At 44.1% G+C, this 17219-nt stretch overlaps 1 protein-coding gene across 42 annotated transcripts in view; it reads right to left on the bottom strand.

Moving 5' to 3' along the window:
• The window catches only part of LOC106607745 (ankyrin-3), a 217835-nt gene that overhangs the window by 48405 nt on the left and 152211 nt on the right, over positions 1-17219 (bottom strand). For 32 of the 42 annotated variants that reach the window (XM_082976313.1, XM_082976350.1, XM_082976348.1 and 29 more), the window contains 8 exons: positions 16890-17087; positions 13182-13280; positions 12416-12514; positions 12026-12124; positions 11685-11780; positions 10638-10710; positions 10354-10410; positions 6674-6797 (listed from right to left, as the gene is read on the bottom strand). In XM_082976313.1, coding sequence (XP_082832439.1) covers positions 6674-6797; positions 10354-10410; positions 10638-10710; positions 11685-11780; positions 12026-12124; positions 12416-12514; positions 13182-13280; positions 16890-17087 — 845 coding nt within the window. Of the gene's footprint in view, positions 1-6673; positions 6798-7718; positions 8423-10353; positions 10411-10637; positions 10711-11684; positions 11781-12025; positions 12125-12415; positions 12515-13181; positions 13281-16889; positions 17088-17219 lie in introns of those variants that run through there. The other 10 variants (XM_082976345.1, XM_045721525.2, XM_045721583.2 and 7 more) reach the window with 3 other exon arrangements.

Below are 17219 nucleotides of genomic sequence, written 5' to 3' on the forward strand. Positions count from 1 at the left end.
GGGGGAAAACAACATTATCAATGGACTTCCCAGTACCTTTCTGATGCATTTCAGTCACTTCAACCCACACTTCTTTAAGATACTGGCCCGAGACTGATTTGTAACAGAATGTCAAAGCCTTAATTAAAAAACAAATCGCTGGCCGTTGATTACATCACTTTCATTACATGGTGGGGTCACACTTTTCTTTTAAATGAAAATGGGGTCGCGGGCCAGAAACGTTTGGGAACCCCTGGCCTACCCTCTCTGTGGTGCTGCCTGTGTTTTCTCTTCACAGCTTTCCTTTCTCTCTCCTTCCCTCTGTTTCCTCCTTTCCCCCAATTCCATGTTGTTTTATTTGTACAGAGTTGTTTACAATGACATTTTCACTTAGTGGAAGCCTTCCCCCTTCTTTTCTTTTACTCCCTCACTTTCTCCTTCCGGCTTCTTTATGTACCATTTCATGCCTCTCAGTGGCCTTGATCAATCTGCCTCTGTCCCTTACCCCTTCCCTCGTTGCTATTCTGAACACTGCGTTGCACATTTCTCTCACTGCTTTCTGCTTTCTCTCATCCTCTCTTTTTCACTCTCACTCTCTCCACATTTTAAGATGAGGCAGTGTTATTTGATCTAACAAGAAAGTGAATATTTGCTTATCTAAGTCAGCTCAACGACTTGGTTGTGCGGATCATTGCTATCGTTGCTCGATCATCATTACTCTCTCATTCATTATATAGTTCCAAGGCAAAATGTGTATCTGTGTTTGTGTGTGAGTTTGTGTGTGTGTGTGTGCCTGCTATTGGTCTGTTATTCGTCAGATAGGTCAATGTGGGATTTTTAGATAACAAGCCATTCTTTGGCCTTGAGGTTTCCATCTCTGCATACTAGAGTAGGTCATTTTAAAGCAATAGGTCATTTATTGAGATTAAAATATCTCCAATTGATTGAAAATTGACTGAAACCTGGAAGTTACAAAAAGTGGCACCTTAAAATAAAAATCTAAAGAGTAAGGTGTCACCTCGTACCACACCACTATACAAAAAGTTGGGTTAATAAACTTAAACCAAAGCACGTCATTATTAAGTCACACCATATAATTGTCGCTTTTATTTTCTCATGTCTACTCTATTCATAACTTGTGTTAAATATGACTTGGTTTATTTGCAAATGATGAGGGGTTTATATTTACTGATGAGAAAATAAGGTGAACGTGTCAATGGAAAATATTAGTGAGCTCAAAATACGTTTTCCAAATAATAAGTCGCCGATAAAACTGTGTAAATATACCACACAAAGAATGACAATGGTTCATGAAGTCACAATGAGGATGGGTCAGGGGAGAGAAATGTGTTTGGTGAAATGTGCTTTCTGCTCTTACCTGATCCTAGGGCTAGAGTGAGAAACAGACAGAGTGCAAGAAAGAAAAAAGGAAAAGGAAAGTAGAGTGGTGAAAAGCAAAGCATTTAAAACGTCAAAGCAGAGGTGCTGTGTTTTTATTTTCATGTGACATCGATGCTCTGCTTTTGCATGGGGCATGCTCCAAGCCTGGGCTCATAGTCTCTGTGTGTGTGTGTGTGTGTGTGTGTGTGTGTGTGTGTGTGTGTGTGTGTGTGTGTGTGTGTGTGTGTGTGTGTGTGTGTGTGTGTGTGTGTGTGTGTGTGTGTGTGTGTGTGTGTGTGTGTGTGTGCAGAGAGTCCAAGAGCAAACCACGCAAGGCCGACGTCATAAACAGAAAGGTAAGGGGAAAAGAAAGCAGCTGCTCAGCACAGTACATTAATCAATCAATACAATAACTGACTGAAATAATAAAGCATAACATATCCAGCATGGCAAAGTCATGCCAGCAATATCTTTTCACCACACATATTCAACCGGTTTACTCTGCAATTAAAATAACAGAAGAATGATAGAAGTTTCTCATAGCACAATATACAGGATAGTAAATGGTGGCATAGTTTATACAGTAGATGCAATACCTTATGAGAGAAAGCACTTGATTTGAAGTCATCACTGTAAGCTTTGAACTTTCGAACGCTTCTCTAGAGACTATAAAAATTACACAGCCCAATTCAAACCCCTTGCCTTGATTGATCAAACAAGGAAGAGTTGAAGTTATGTCACGCCTCATATTGACTTTGTGACATGATATGATAAACATCTGATTACATCCATTATTGCTTAAAAGCTGATTGAACACTTATTTCATGATGAGTCAAACAGTGGTTCTGTTTTCTGGGCTGTTTTGTTCCACAGTGTGCTGCTTCCTGACAGACTGACACTGTTGTTGTTTTTAGTCAGTCAAGCATCACTATGCATTTGCCAGCTGTCAGGGGCACCACAATAGATGGCCAATGATGTGCTGTGGAATACACAATACTCATCTAATGTGGTGATGTATTTTCAGCCAAACTTGACAGTTTTCTGCTGGACACTCAACTCTTAGACTAGTTAGTTATCCTCTCTTTGAATACTGTACTGGGAAATAATGTATACATATCTGACCAAAGCCCAACATAGAAAAAAGAACCTAGAACACAACATAGAAAATTTAAACTAGACAAAAACCCAACACAGAAAAAAGAAACTAGACAAAACCCCCCAGTCACGTCCTGACCATAGAGAGCTCGTATTTTTCTATGGTAGAGTAGGTCAGGGCGTGACTGGGGGGTTTTGTCTAGTTTATTTATTTCTATGTTTGGTTCTAGTTTCTTTTTTCTATGTTGGGGTTTTGTCTAGTTTAAATTTTCTATGTTGTGTTCTAGGTTCTAGTTTCTATGTTGGGTTTTTTGTCTCGTTTACATTTTCTATGTTGTTCTAGGTTCTTTTTTCTAGGTTGGGGTTTTCGTATGATTCCCAATTAGAGGCAGCTGGTCATCGTTGTCTCAAATTGGGGATCATATTTAAGTTGTTGTTTTTCCCACTAGTGTTTGTGGGAGATTATTTTGAGTTTATGCATGTAGCACCTCTTCGTCACGGTCTGTTGTTTTTGTTTATAGTTTATTGTCTGTCTTGCATAGTTTCACATAGAAATAAAGATGTGGAACGATACGCACGCTGCGCCTTGGTCTCTTTCATACGACAACCGTGGCAGAATCTCCCACGACCAAAGGACCAAGCAGCGTGCCCAGGAGGAGCAGGGATCCTGGGCCCGGGAGAGAAGAGAGTGGAGGACATCCTGGACCTGGGAGGGGGTAATGGCAGGGGACAAGACCCTGCCATGGAAGCAGGCGGAGACAACGAGGAACTAGCACGGCAATGATGGAAGCCCGAGAGGCAGCTCCAAAAAAAAAATGGGGGGGCACACGGGGAGATTGGCGGAGTCAGGGTTGAGACCTGAGCCAACTCCCCGTGCTTAGCAATGGGAGCATGTGACCAGTCAGGCACCGTGTTATGCGGTGATGCGCACTGGAGATACAGTGCCCAGTATTCACTGTGCCTGTGCCCCGCATTTGCCAGGCTAAAGTGAGCATTCAGCCAGGACGGGTTGTGCCGGCTCAGCGCTCCTGGTCTCCGGTGCATCTCCTCGGTCCAGGATGTCCTGCACCAGCTCTACGCACTGTGTCGCCAGTGCGCCTTCACAGCCCAGTGCGTCCTGTGCCAGCGCCCCGCACTTGCCGGGCTAAAGTGAGCATTCAGCCACATTTTACATATTTAGCAGACGCTCTTATCCAGAGTGACTTACAGTAGTGAATACATATATTTCAGAATTATTCTTTTTTATTTTGGTACTGGTCCCCCGTGGGAATCGAACCCACAACGCTGGAGTTGCAAACACCATGCTCTACCAATTGAGCCACACGGGACCGTTACAGGTTGTGCCAACCAGGACGGGTTGTGCCAGCTCTATGCTCCAGCTCAGTGCGCCTTCACGGTCCAGTATATCCTGCTCCGGTTCTACGCACCAGGTCTCCAGTGCGCCTCCACAGCCCAGTACATCCTGTGCCTGCTCACCGCACTCTCTCTGAAGTATGTATCCTCAGTCAGATACGTCCTGTGCCTGCTCCCCGCACTCTCCCTGAAGTGCGTGTTCCCAGTCAGGTATGTCCTGTGCCTCCTCCTCGCAATCTCCCTGAGGTGCGTGTCACTAGTCCGGTGCCACCTGTACCGGTCCCACGCATCAGGCCTCCAGTAGCCTCCCCAGTCTAGTACGTCCTGTGCCTGCTTCTCGCACTCGCCCTGAAGTGCGTGTCACCAGTCTGGTGCCACCTGTCCCGGCTCCACGCACTAGGCCTCCAGTGCGCCTGCCAAGTCCAGCGACGGTCTGCAGCCCAGAGCCTCCGGCGACGGTCTGCAGCCCAGAGCCTCCACCGATGCTGGCGGGTTCTCAGGATGAGAGGGTTCTTCGTCCCGCACCAGAACCGCCTCCGATGCAGGAGGATCCGTGGGATGAGAAGGTTCTTCGTCCTGCACCAAAGCTGCCACCAACACTAGACACCCCCCCAACCCTCCCTTTTGGTTTCAGGTTTTGTGGCCGGAGTCCTCACCTTTTTGGGGGGGGGGGGGTACTGTCACGTCCTGACCATAGAGAGCTCATATTTTTCTATGGTAGAGTAGGTCAGGGTGTGACTGGGGGGTTTTGTCTAGTTTATTTATTTCTATGTTTGGTTGTAGTTTCTTTTTTCTATGTTGGGTTTTTTGTCAAGTTTAAATTTTCTATGTTGTGTTCTAGGTTATTTTTTCTAGGTTGGGGTTTTCGTATGATTCCCAATTAGAAAAAACAGTAAATTTGTTGTTTTTGTTTATAGTTTATTGTCTGTCTTGCATAGTTTCACATAGAAATAAAGATGTGGAACGATACGCACGCTGCGCCTTGGTCTCTTTCATACGACAACCGTGACAAGCGCATTTGGAAAGTATTCAGACCCCTTGACTTTTTACACATTTTGTTATGTTACAGCCTTATTTTAAAATGGGTTAAATAAATAAAAATACTCATCAATCTACACACAATACCCCATAATGACAAAGAAAAAATGTATTACAAATAAAAACAGAAATACCTTATTTACATAAGTATTCAGACCCTTTCCTATGAGACTCAAAATTGAGCTCAGGTGCATGCTGTTTCCATTGATCATCCTTGAGATGTATCTACAACTTGATTGGAGTCCACCTGTGGTAAATTCAATTGATTGGACATTATTTTGAAAGGCACACACCTGTCTTAATAAGGTCCCACAGTTGGCAGTGCATGTCAGAGCAAAAACGAAGCCATGAGGTCGAAGCAATTGTCTGTAGAGCTCCGAGAAACAATTGTGTCAAGGCACGGATCTGGGGATGGGTACCAAAACATTTCTGCAGCATTGAAGGTCCCCAAGAACACAATGGCCTCCATCATTCTTAAATAGAAGTTTGGAACCACCAAGACTCTAACTAGAGCTGGCCACCCAGCCAAACTGAGCAATCGAGGGAGAAGGGCCTTGGTCAGGGAGATTACCAAGAACCCGATGGTCACTCTTGGCAGAGCTCCAGAGTTCCTCTGTGGAGATGGGAAAATCTTCCAGAAGGACAACCATCTCTGCAGCACTCCACCAATCAGGCCTATATGGTAGAGTGGCCAGACGGAAGCCACTCCTCAGTAAAAGGCACATGACAGCCAGCTTGGAGTTAGCCAAAAGGCACCTAAAGGATTCTCAGACCATAAGAAACAAGATTCTCTGGTCTGATGAAACCAAGATTGGACTCTTTGGCCTGAATGCCAAGCGTCATGTCTGGCGGAAACCTGGCACCATCCCTACAGTGAAGCATGGTGGTGGCAGCATCATGCTGTGGGGGTGTTTTTCAGCAGCAGGGACTGGGAGACTAGTCAGGATCGAGGGAAAGATGAACGGAGCAAAGTACAGAGAGATCCTTGATGAAAACCTGCTCCAGATTGCTCAGGACCTCATACTGGGGCGAAGGTTCACCTTTCAACAGGACAACGACCCTAAGCACACAGCCAAGACAATGCAGGAGTGGCTTCAGGACATGTCACAGAATGTCCTTGAGTGGCCCAGCCAGATCCCAGACTTAAACCCGGAGAGACCTGAAAATAGCTATGCAGAGACGCTCCCCATCCAACCTGACAGAGCTTGAGTAGATCCTCAGAGAAGAATGGGGAAAACTCCCCAAATACAGGTGTGCCAAGCTTGTAGCGTCATACCCAAGAAGATCGCTGCCAAAGGTGCTTCAACAAAGTACTAAGTAAAAGGTCTGACTACTTATGTAAATGTGATATTTAAGTGTTTTATTTTGAAAAAATGTGCAAAGATTTCTAAAAACCAGTTTTTGCTTTGTCATTATGGGGTAGTGTGTAGATGAGGAAAAAACAATTTTATCAATTTTAGAATGAGGCTGAAACATATCAAAATGTGGCAAAATTCAAGGGGTCTGAATACTTTCCCAATGCACTGTACAGTATAAGTGTAGGTATCAGTGACGGTTAGTAGTTATTCTATGGCCCGTAAAAATTCAAAACTACTGAATCATGATGTCATGCTGAACCAGCAGTATTACATATTCATTACGCCTTCATAACATATGTTTATATGAAGAAAACTAACATGACCACTATTTCTTAGAATGTCACTGCTCCCATACGTACAGCATCATCAACACATCTTAAACCGGGGTGTATAGAATGAACAAACACAGTAGCAATGCCAAACATGACATCACAATCAAGAGCATATAATGTCATAATTGGGTCACATACCTTGCTGAGCGGACTCCTATGCTGAACCCCATGTAGCCCTCCTGCGGGAGAGAGTCGTCCCCCAGCTCCTTGAGGTCCTGGGGCCGCAGATATTTGTCAGTGTCTCCGGTCATTGCATCCTCACCTGGTGGAAAAGTCCCTCATCAATATTTCAAAGGCAATCCGGTAAAAGAGCGTTGTGGTACTCCTAGAAAAACCCTACCACTGCTTTATAAGAGGCCTTGAATAATTAATCAGTGTCAGTCTGATAACTAGTGGACCAGTAAGTCTAGTAGGCCCTATGCTCAGTTGGTGGGCTACACATTGGGCTATAGTGAAACGAAATAACAGCTACTCAGCTCCAGGCTACTTGAAATGAATGACAATAGTAATAAATCCATTACAATCTATTCAAAGGCTAACGAAGTCCATTAGCTTGGAGATAGAGAAAATCTACTTGCAGCATAGCTCTCCTGTCCAGTAAAACCAAACGCAGTTTGTATTGACACTCAAGCCAAAAAGTGAGAGGGTTAAACGCTAGCAGAACTCAAGCCGCGAGAGCAACTCGATTATCAAGGAGAAATAAAAGACAGCAGTCCTTGTAGCGACAGTCGATCCCCTTCTCCCCGACTCCAGCCCTCAACAAACAGTTCACTCTTCCACCGCAGCCCCTCCCCCCAGCAGTCCTACCTCTGCCGCACTCTTGCTCAGATGGGCTGCAATGTCGCTACAGCTCTTTGCTACATGTGATTCAAATACGGTCCCATTCGCACACTGACTGTATAACATCAAATGTGAGTAGGTTTTTCAAAGCTAATGCAGTGGACTACTGAAGACTATAACGTCATAGCAAGCCAAGGCAGCATGAACAATTCTCTTCTCCCTCTCCCAGCTTGCTCTCTGTCACACGGCTCCCGCCTCGGCTCACCCTGTAGCCTACAATATTCAACGGAATAGTGCTGCATTCTGCCACACAACTACGAAATGGCTTTATGCACCAATTCCCTGTGTAAAATCCATTCGACAGCAGCTCTCCATAAACTACAGCCTAGCCTTTATGACTTACATAGAAAAACTGCCATGTCTGTCACCACTCTTATTAGATTCCCGTGTTTGTCTTTATATTCAAATTATCCGCAGAACAGAATAACTTCCCCCAATAAATCCAGAGAGAGACGAATGAGGTAGAAAATAAATCCCATGCAGTCATGTGGTTGCAGCTGAAAAAAATCCGAGGTTCATCTGTGTCAGGTTTGGCTATCCTTCCAGCAAATGACTACTACCCGAAAGCCTACTTATTGTAACTGCTGCAGTTGTTGCTAGTGTAGGGGCGGACTGCACCTCTGCCGCTGCTCTTCCGTTTCGTGCTGCAAACAAAATTCAAACTATGCAGACTTTTCCCGGTAGAGTAAATCTCTGAGCGAAAAAGTAAAAGTGGAAGCCATTTAAAGTGGGAACAAGAGAGTTTGCTAATGCATCTAGCCGGCTCAGTGAAAGCTCATCTCATTGGATTTGGAGATAAAGTCCATCCGTCTGGATAAACTAGCATCTCCGTCAATGTGCAGTCTGAATGGCACCAAAAAAAAACAGCGGCAGAGGCATAGGGAGGTACTTATTTTAGGACGGGGATAAACTCAGTTTGGTGAGACTGGAGGGAGAAAAAGGCTTTGAAGGACAACCCACTGGAACCCCTCCTGGATTTCTTTTCCAGAGGAGGGGGTGGACGGTGGAAATCTGGCTGCATTCCAAATGGGTGGACCAAAGCTGATAATTAGTGCATCTTTTTGTATCTCAAAGTAGCCTACACTTCAAGTTATTACTCCTCTAAATCAACACATTTTTGTAGTTTGGGTGTTAGGGAGAATTAGGCAACAATTATGACTGGTGACCACTTTTACACTCATATATATTTATATCCTGTGGTTATACTAGGCTGAAAATAAGTATATATATATATATATATATATATATATATATATATATATATATATAAGGTACATTTCAAAGGTTTGGACACACCTACTCACTCAAGGGTTTTTCTTTATTTCTACTATTTTCAACATCGTAGAATAATAGCGAAGACATCAAAACTATGAAATAACACATATGGAATCATGTATAGTAACAAAAAAAGTGTTAGATGAAATCAAAATATATTCTATATTTGAGATTCTTCAAAGTAGCCCCCCCTTTGCCTTGATGACAGCTTTGGGGATTCTTGGCATTATTAGTAAAAATAAAGAAAAACCCTTGAATGAGTAGGTGTGTCCAAACTTTTGACTGGTACTATATTATATATATATATATTGTTATTGTCTACCTAGGGTCTGTGCTGTGGGACACTGATCCCAGAAGAATACTGTGAGGACTTTAGATATGATCTAAGGAATGGGTAATGGAATCAGCGTGCCACTCTGATTACAGCAGGACAGTAGTGACCTGTCATGGCCAATTAGATTGCCCTCCAGATAAAGAGATTTGGAGAGATGTAAACTTTTTCTGTCCAGACCATGACATGCACTGTGGACGGACTGTCTAGGATTACTGATGTAATGTATGGCCAGATGTTACACCATTGTTCAGTAAGACTTTTCAACATAGCTGCCTTGGTCGGGTCTTACACTTAAGGCCATTTAGCAACGTAGTAAACTGTGAGGATAAGCTGAACACTGAGAGCCGTAAACATTGCAGTGTGCGTTTATCAGCCCCAGTGCAGACATAGTAAGCACCACCTCTGATCAGTCGCCAGGTGATTGTGTTCAACTTGTTGAGTCCAGCAGTATCATCTAACACAGAAACCCGACACCCCTCTCTACAGTTTCCTCTGCAACACTCCATGGAAAAACTCATCCCTTTTACAGTGGAGTCCGTATATTGCTTCCCAAACACTTGGTGATAACTGAAATGGGCAGTTCTATGATATTAAGTTTTGTCTTAACAACTACCGATACAATGATATTCATCCATCCACTCAGCATAAAAATGCAACTTGAGATCAGTTAACATGTAATAACTCTTGATTTGTCCCACACACTTTACTAGTTACAAGTTCAGTTGTTGCATGTACAGTTTCTGTGTAGTTGCAAGTAATGTATAATAATGATTGTATTGTTACCAAATATATTGAAATACCATATAACTACCATGCATGGTGTTTTGGCAACAAAGTTAAATGACCCATAATGAATGTGGGAAAAGACACACGTTAATTCAGCTTTACAGAAGGAAGGCCTATCCTTTATAGGAAATTGATCTAGGGCCCGAATACTTAGCTACATGCAGTGTAACAAGAATGACTGCGGATAGGTCAGACCTAACATATCTTATCGCAAGCAAAATAAATGTCCAAATGCTCAATCACAAACTTAATTTGTGTCCAGGGCTTACTTTCTCTGCTGATTTACATTTGGAGACAATGCTTCAGCCAGTGACATCAACTACGGATACATAGCTCAACCAAGATACTCAGAGAAAGCTGGATTTCAGTGAAAGGAAGCAGAGAGAAAGAGGTGTGTTCTGGCTATTATGTTCCAGATAGCCAGGCAAACCTCAAGCAACAGCGGACAGTTAGTGAAGCAATGTATCAGCAATGTGGTGAGTTGGTTTGGTTTCCAACGGGTGAGGCGCAGGTGAAGGAATGGGCTTACGTGAAAAGAGTGAAACATACATAAAACTACTGCGTAGAAAAATGGGGCAAATACCTTCGTCAACATCTGAAATACAGTCCTCATTGAGAATTTCCGGCACATTAGCCTTAACTGTGTGATTTGAATACATACAGTAAATCGGATGTTAATAAGACACATCAAATGGCACACTTTCACAAATATGAGATGCATCCACACATGCTTTGAATACACAAAACACAGATCAACCCTAACTGGCGAGGATCCAAACATTATTTTACTTTCAGCTCATGGGGGAATGCACATCTTAGGTTATAAGGGAAGTTTTGAAACAGTCACATCATCACATATACTCATACCTTCATCTTCAGACATGTCCAGAAACTCGTTCATGGTCTCGGGGACGTTCATTTTGTGTTTTTCTGTCGTAGTCTGGTGATAAAAGAGGAAAGAGTGAGACATGAGTAATGTAGATGAATGCTACTGTATCCAGTGACCTCTGCTTGGCCCTGGGTGTCACTATTAATAAATCCCTCCTGACACGTGGACAGATCAGGTCTCAGGGGCTATTTGAGGAGCACCAGGCCATTCAATCTGGCCGTTTCATACAGGTCACTATTAAACATGTGCGAGAGAATTTGTGGAATCACATGCAGTTACTCTTGTATACCGTTTCAGGGCCACGTACTAATTTGAGATACGCATTAGTAACTCATCCAGTGATTTCAAGGTTTGAGTTGTACAGTATTTTCAGACCTCGTGTTAGGATTCAGCCCAATTTCATCAGAGGAATGAACAAATGTTTATTCATTTATTCTGTACTTATAGATCACCACACACACAGATGAACACATAAGGTTAGTGAACTCCAAGCACATGGTCAGATGACTGTAACAAATACTGTACATAAAGACAGACCACTAGTCTGGATTTTCATTTGTTTTACATACACTAGGAATGCAAATCGATATTTGCTTTGCATTACCATAACACATTAACACAGAGAGAGATCAGCACGTTACAGTTCGCACTGCAAGGTGTCTCACGTGTGATAACTGGACTAATGTTTAGGTATGCATAACGCGTAATCTATACCTGCTACCAGTACAGCAAAGGAACACAACTCAAGTCTTCCACTGCTGCTGTGTCTGCTTGCTCAATTACTATGAGATAAAGGCCTGTGTTCATGCCAGGTGAGTAGACTCATCAATGAGTACAATACACCAATTCAGATTTACAGTCAAATTGAGTGCCAGAAGCAATATTCACTGGATAAAGACAAGTGATAACAATGGGGCTAGGCCCCACTGGTCCAAATTAAAACAGAGAGACAAACAAACTTACAGAAAGATAAACATACAGACAAACAAAGACAAACTGACAAAGAGACAGACTTGGCGTCTTACCACAGAGGTCAGATTCCCATCAGTCAACGGCATGAGAGTGTCCACCACTGAGATGTAACCAAGGCGACGGGCAATGGACAAGGCTGTGTTTCCGTTCTGTAAAGAGGAGGAGAAGAATTGGAGGTGTAAAGGATAGGAGGTTGTAATATGTGTGTGTTTTTACTTTGTTATTGTGGACACATTAGTGCTGTGTATGTGTATGTATGTATGGTATACAATGTATGTACAGTATACTATTGTACGTGTCCTTCTGCTCCATTTGTCTCTGTGTATCCCTGCTGACTGGGGCTTCTGTCAGAGAGCTGCTGAGACAGCAGGTTTTCCTATGGTGCCTCACTCACCACGGTCAGCTGATTGGCCGAGGCTCCGTGCTGCAGCAGCAGGTTGATGATGTGGGTGTGACCCTGCTGCGCCGCCTGGTGGAGGGGCGTGTAGCCGTTCTGTGGACAGAGAGAAAGGGAGGGATGGCGAAGGGGATGATAGTGAGAGAAAGAATGAGATGCGGAGAAATTGAGGGGAGTGGGGAAAGGGGAATGCAAAGAGAAAAACGAGAAGGAGAAAATGTTAATACAAACAGTGGGGCAGCAAGGGAGGGAGGGAGAGAAAGAGAGAGTGGGACCAAAACAAAGAGAGTGTTAAGGAGGTGAAATAACACACACACACACACACAACCTGACAGAAGTAAATAAGCTCAAATGAACACCACATGGGAGAGATCTTCAGTTGTTTACCTTTGTTTTGCCATCAACTCTGGCCTGGTTCTGTATGAGGAAGTTTGCCATCTTGACGTTGCCATAGTGACAAGCCACATGCAGCGGAGTGTATCCCATCTGTTTTACCCAAGGGAAAGAGCAGAGAGAGGGGGAACGAAGAAAGGAAGGTGTGAGCTTGTTACTTCTCATCCTGTGACGTCACAGCCCTTGTGTGAATAGGACGTAACTAACATTAACTTTACCCAACTGTGACACAAAATTACTATTATACATCAAGAACTTAATAACACTTCTTTATTAGAAACGCCTGATAGAAAAGATGAATGGATGAACAGCCTTGGCTGTAAACCAGTGTGCTGTCAGCACAAACACAGTGTGTAACCTTGTGCTGTGTAACCTTGAGCTGCTGCAGGTATCTGTCTGTGTAACTGCTATGGGGGGAGGTTGACAATGGGCGGTCAACTGCATGAAGCGGGGGAGGTTACTGGTAGTGCCGGATGTACAGACACAAACACCTGTCACTCAGGTGTCCTCCTATACTTTATTCATGGCACACCTGAGAACACAGTGCTGCAGAAAGGTGTGTGTCTGTGGGCAGGTGATTATCTTTAGCACTTAAGTAATGCACTATTCTAAACACATGAAGTAACCATCTATAACTCCTGGTCTATGATTGACAGAGAAGAGTTGAAATCAAGGGCATCTCTTTGTCCCACAGTCTTTCACTGAGATAGTCTGTACAGTCTGTTTCCTGTGGTTGCCGTAGAAACAGAAAGGCCCTCACCTTTGTCTCGGGGTCGATGTACGCCCCCTGGTTGAGCAGGACTTCTGCCACGTTGACTTTGTCCTCCTGCGCTGCTAAGTGGAGGGGTGTGAGGCCGCTCTGAAAGAGACACGCATGCGCGCATAAACACACACACACGGTTAGAATGCCTTTTCCATGGTGGGGGGATCGCAGCTTTGTCAAAGCAAAGGCTCTTTATTCATCCACGTTTTTAAAAAGTAACAGGGATAGGACGTTGGCTAGCAAGGAGGTTGTTTTGAAAATATTTTTTTAATCCTGCGGCTGCTTTTGAACTCAGTGAAAAGCATCAGTGAAAGTGAGAGACTCAGCTGTGGTCTAATCTGGCCTACATGTAGAAATTACCTCGACTAACCTGTATCCCTGCACATTGACTCAGTACCGATACCCCCTGTATATAGCCTCGTTATTGTTATTTTATTGTGTAACCTTTATTTGTTTTACTTTAGTTTATTTAGTAAATATTTTCTTAACTCTATTTTCTTAAAACTGCATTGTTGGTTAAGGGCTTGTAAGTAAGCATTTCACTGTAAGGTCTACACCTGTTGTATTCGGCGCATGTGACAAATAACATTTGATTTGATTTGATACACTATGCTAATGATGGCGCTGTACTGAGAGGTGTTAATCTGCCTTCAACTAGTGCTCATTACGATGACACAGGCCCTCTAGGCTAATATTAGCGGGCTTAAATCAGCCCCAGAAAAGCCTGGCCCCTGGTGTGTCTGTGTATGTGCCTTTGGTTACACGTGTCTGTGGTTGTCAAATCATATCAAAAATCAAATTATATTGGTCGTATACACATATTTTGTAGATGTTATCACAGGTGCAGGGAAATGCTTATGTTTCTAGCTCTAACAGTGCAGTAATACCTAACCGTACCTCTCTGATTGGGTTAAATGTTGGGTTAAATGCGGAAGACACATTTCAGTTGAAGGCATTCAGTTGTACAACTGACTAGGTATCCCCCTTTCCCTTTCCTAATACACACAAATCCCCAAAAAAGAATGAAATTAAGAAATATGGTCGTTATATAGGATGAGCCTTGACTAGAAAACAGTATAAAAATATAAAGTGGGTAAAACAGTATGTAAACATAATTGAAGTGACCAGTGTTCAATGATTATGTACATAGGGCTTCAGTCTCTAAGGTGCAGGTCAGAGTACTGGGTGGTAGCTGGTTAGTAACACTGACTAAGTTCAGGGCAATGTACTGGGCAGAGGCTGGCTAGTGGTGACTATTTAACATTCTGATGGCCTGGAGATACAAGCTGTTTTTCAGTCTCTCTGTCCCAGCTTTGATGCATCTTTATTGTCTCTGCCTTGTAGATGGTAACGGGGTGAACAGGCCCTGGCTTGGGTTGCTGAGGTCCTTGATGATCTTCTTGGCCTTCCTGTGACACCAGATGATGTAGAAGTTCTGGAGGGCAGGCAGCTCCTTCATTTTGTTGACGTTGAGGAATATGTTATATTTCCTGGCATCACTCCGTCAGGGCCTTCACCTCCTCCCTGTAGGCTGTCTCGTCATTGTTTGTATTCAGGCCTACCACTGTTGTGTCGTCAGCAAACATGATGATTGAGTTGGAGACATGCTGAGGTTAAATGTGGTGGGGGTGTTGTTGCCTACCTTCACCAGCTCGGGTCGGCCCATCAGGAAGTCCAGGACCCAGTTTCACAGTGCGGGGTTCAGACCCATGGCCCCGAGCTTAGTGTTGAGCTTGGAGGGCACTATGGTGTTGAAGGCTGAGCTGTAGTCGATGAACAGTTTTCTTACATACATAGGTATTCCTCTTGTCCAGATGAGATAGGGCAGAGGGCAGTGTGCAGTGCGATGGCGATTGCGTCATCCGTGGATCTGTTGGGGCGGTATGCAAATTGTAGTGGGTCTACGGTGTTGGGTAAGGTGGAGGTGATATGATCCTCATGAAAGCACTTCATGATGATAGAAGTGAGTGCTACAGGGTGATAGTTATTTAGTTCAGTTACCTTTGCTTTCTTTGATACAGGAACAATGGTGGACATCTTGAAGCAAGTGGGAATAACATACTGGGATAGATTGAAAATGTCCGTAAACACTCCAGCCAGCTGGGCTGTACATGCTCTGAGGATGTGGCTTGGAATACGCGGATAAACATGCTTAAATGCCTTACTCACGTCGGCCACGGAGAACGAGAGCTCACAGTCCATCTCAGCGGCGTCCGCCTGCGTTGGCGGTTCTGTGTTTTCCTGAAAGCGGTGAAGAAGGTGTTTGTTTAGCTGGTCCGGGAGCAAGGCATCAGTGTCTGCGACGTGGCTGGCTTTTCCTTTATAACCCGTGATTGTCTGGCACATACGTCTAATGTCTGAGCCGTTGAATTGCGACTCCACTTTGTCCCTATACTGTCGTTTTGCCTTTTTCATTACCTTGCGGAGGGCATAGCTAGTCTGTTTGTACAGATTATGTTCCCAGTCACCTTACCGTGGGTAAATGCGGTGGTTCACACTTTCAGTTTTGCGCGAATGCTGCAAATTTTGATTGGTCAGTCCTTAACACAAGTACTTCCTGTTTAAGTTTCTGCCTATAGGAGGGGAGGAGCAAAATGGAGGCGTGATCTGATTTGCCAAAGGGCCGGCAGGGGAGTAGCAACGGTCAAGAGTGCTCGATGAGTGAGTAGCACAGGAGATGGGTTGATAAAACTTTGGTAGCGTTTTCCTGATTTCCTTTATTAATGTCCCCATGTACAATAAATGTAGCCTCAGGATATACGGTTTCCATTTTGCACAAAATCCAGTGTAGTTCCTTGAGTGGAATATTCTCTCAGGAGGTAATGCGTTCGGCATTTGATGGTGGGGTATTCCAGATTGGGAGAACAAAAGGACTTGAGTTTCTGTACGTTACCACAATCACACTATGAGTAGTTAAACATGAAACATACACCTCCAACTTTCTTTTTCCCGGAGAGTTCTTTCTTCCTGTCCGCGCGATGGACGGAGAACCCTGCTGGCTGAATGGATGGGGACAGTATATCCGGAGAGAGACATGATTCAGTAAAACAGAGTATGTTACAGTCCCTGGTGTCTGCCTGGAAGGAGATCCTCGTCCTGAGCTCGTCTACTTTATTGTCCAGGGACTGAACATTAGCGAGTAATATACTCGGAAGCGGTGGATGGTATGCACACCTCCTGACTAAGAGCCTACTCTGTGTTTCTCTTCTCTGGGGATGGCGACTTGGAGCAGCCCTCAGGATTAATAGAATTGCCTCAGGAAGTTCAAACAAAGAATCCAATTTAGGGAATTAACATTTCTGGTCGAAATCCTGGTGAGTGACTGCCGATCTAATATCCATTTTTTATTCAGCTGTCGGTAATAATTCAAGAAACGTTTTGCGCAAATAATCTAAAAAGAATATACCGCAAAGTTGGTTAGGAGCTAGAAACAGGGCGACCATGTCTGTTGGCGCCATCTTGTTGTGCCTGTGTGTATGTGAACAGTAGTGTTCTGTATGAGTGTGTGTGTGTCCAAGGTACTGATGGGTCTTGAGACCTATGAGTGTTGAGCTGTAAAAATGTAATTTCCACATAAGTTACCATCCTGTGAGGCCAGGTGAGAATGTGTGTTTGTTGTGTGTGTGTGTTTATGTGAATGTAGTATAGTGTGCTGTATGTGTGCTGTATGTCTGTCTGTCCGTGTATACACAGTGTGTGTTTTACCTTGTTGCCAATGTTGACATTGGCGTTCTTGGTGAGGAGCAGAGAGACCAGGTCCACACTGCCCTCCTGTGCAGCCAGGTGAACAGGACTGATGCCCTGGCGGGTCACAGCGTTGGTGTCCGCCCCGTACTCCAGTAGCGTGGTCCCTATGTCCATCTGGTTCTTCTTGGCAGCTATGTGGAGGGGTGTGTAGCCATTCTAAGAAGAAGAGACACAGGGGAAAGGTATTCAGCACTCTCTGAGTGTACTGTAGCTCAGTTGGTAGAGCATGGTGTTTGCAATGGATGGTGTTTGCAACGCCAGGGTTGTGGGTTCAATTCCCACGGGGTG

Source organism: Salmo salar, chromosome 01 (assembly GCF_965601325.2).
Source record: "Salmo salar chromosome 01, fSalSal1, whole genome shotgun sequence".
In the NCBI taxonomy this organism is placed as follows: Eukaryota; Metazoa; Chordata; class Actinopteri; order Salmoniformes; family Salmonidae; genus Salmo; species Salmo salar.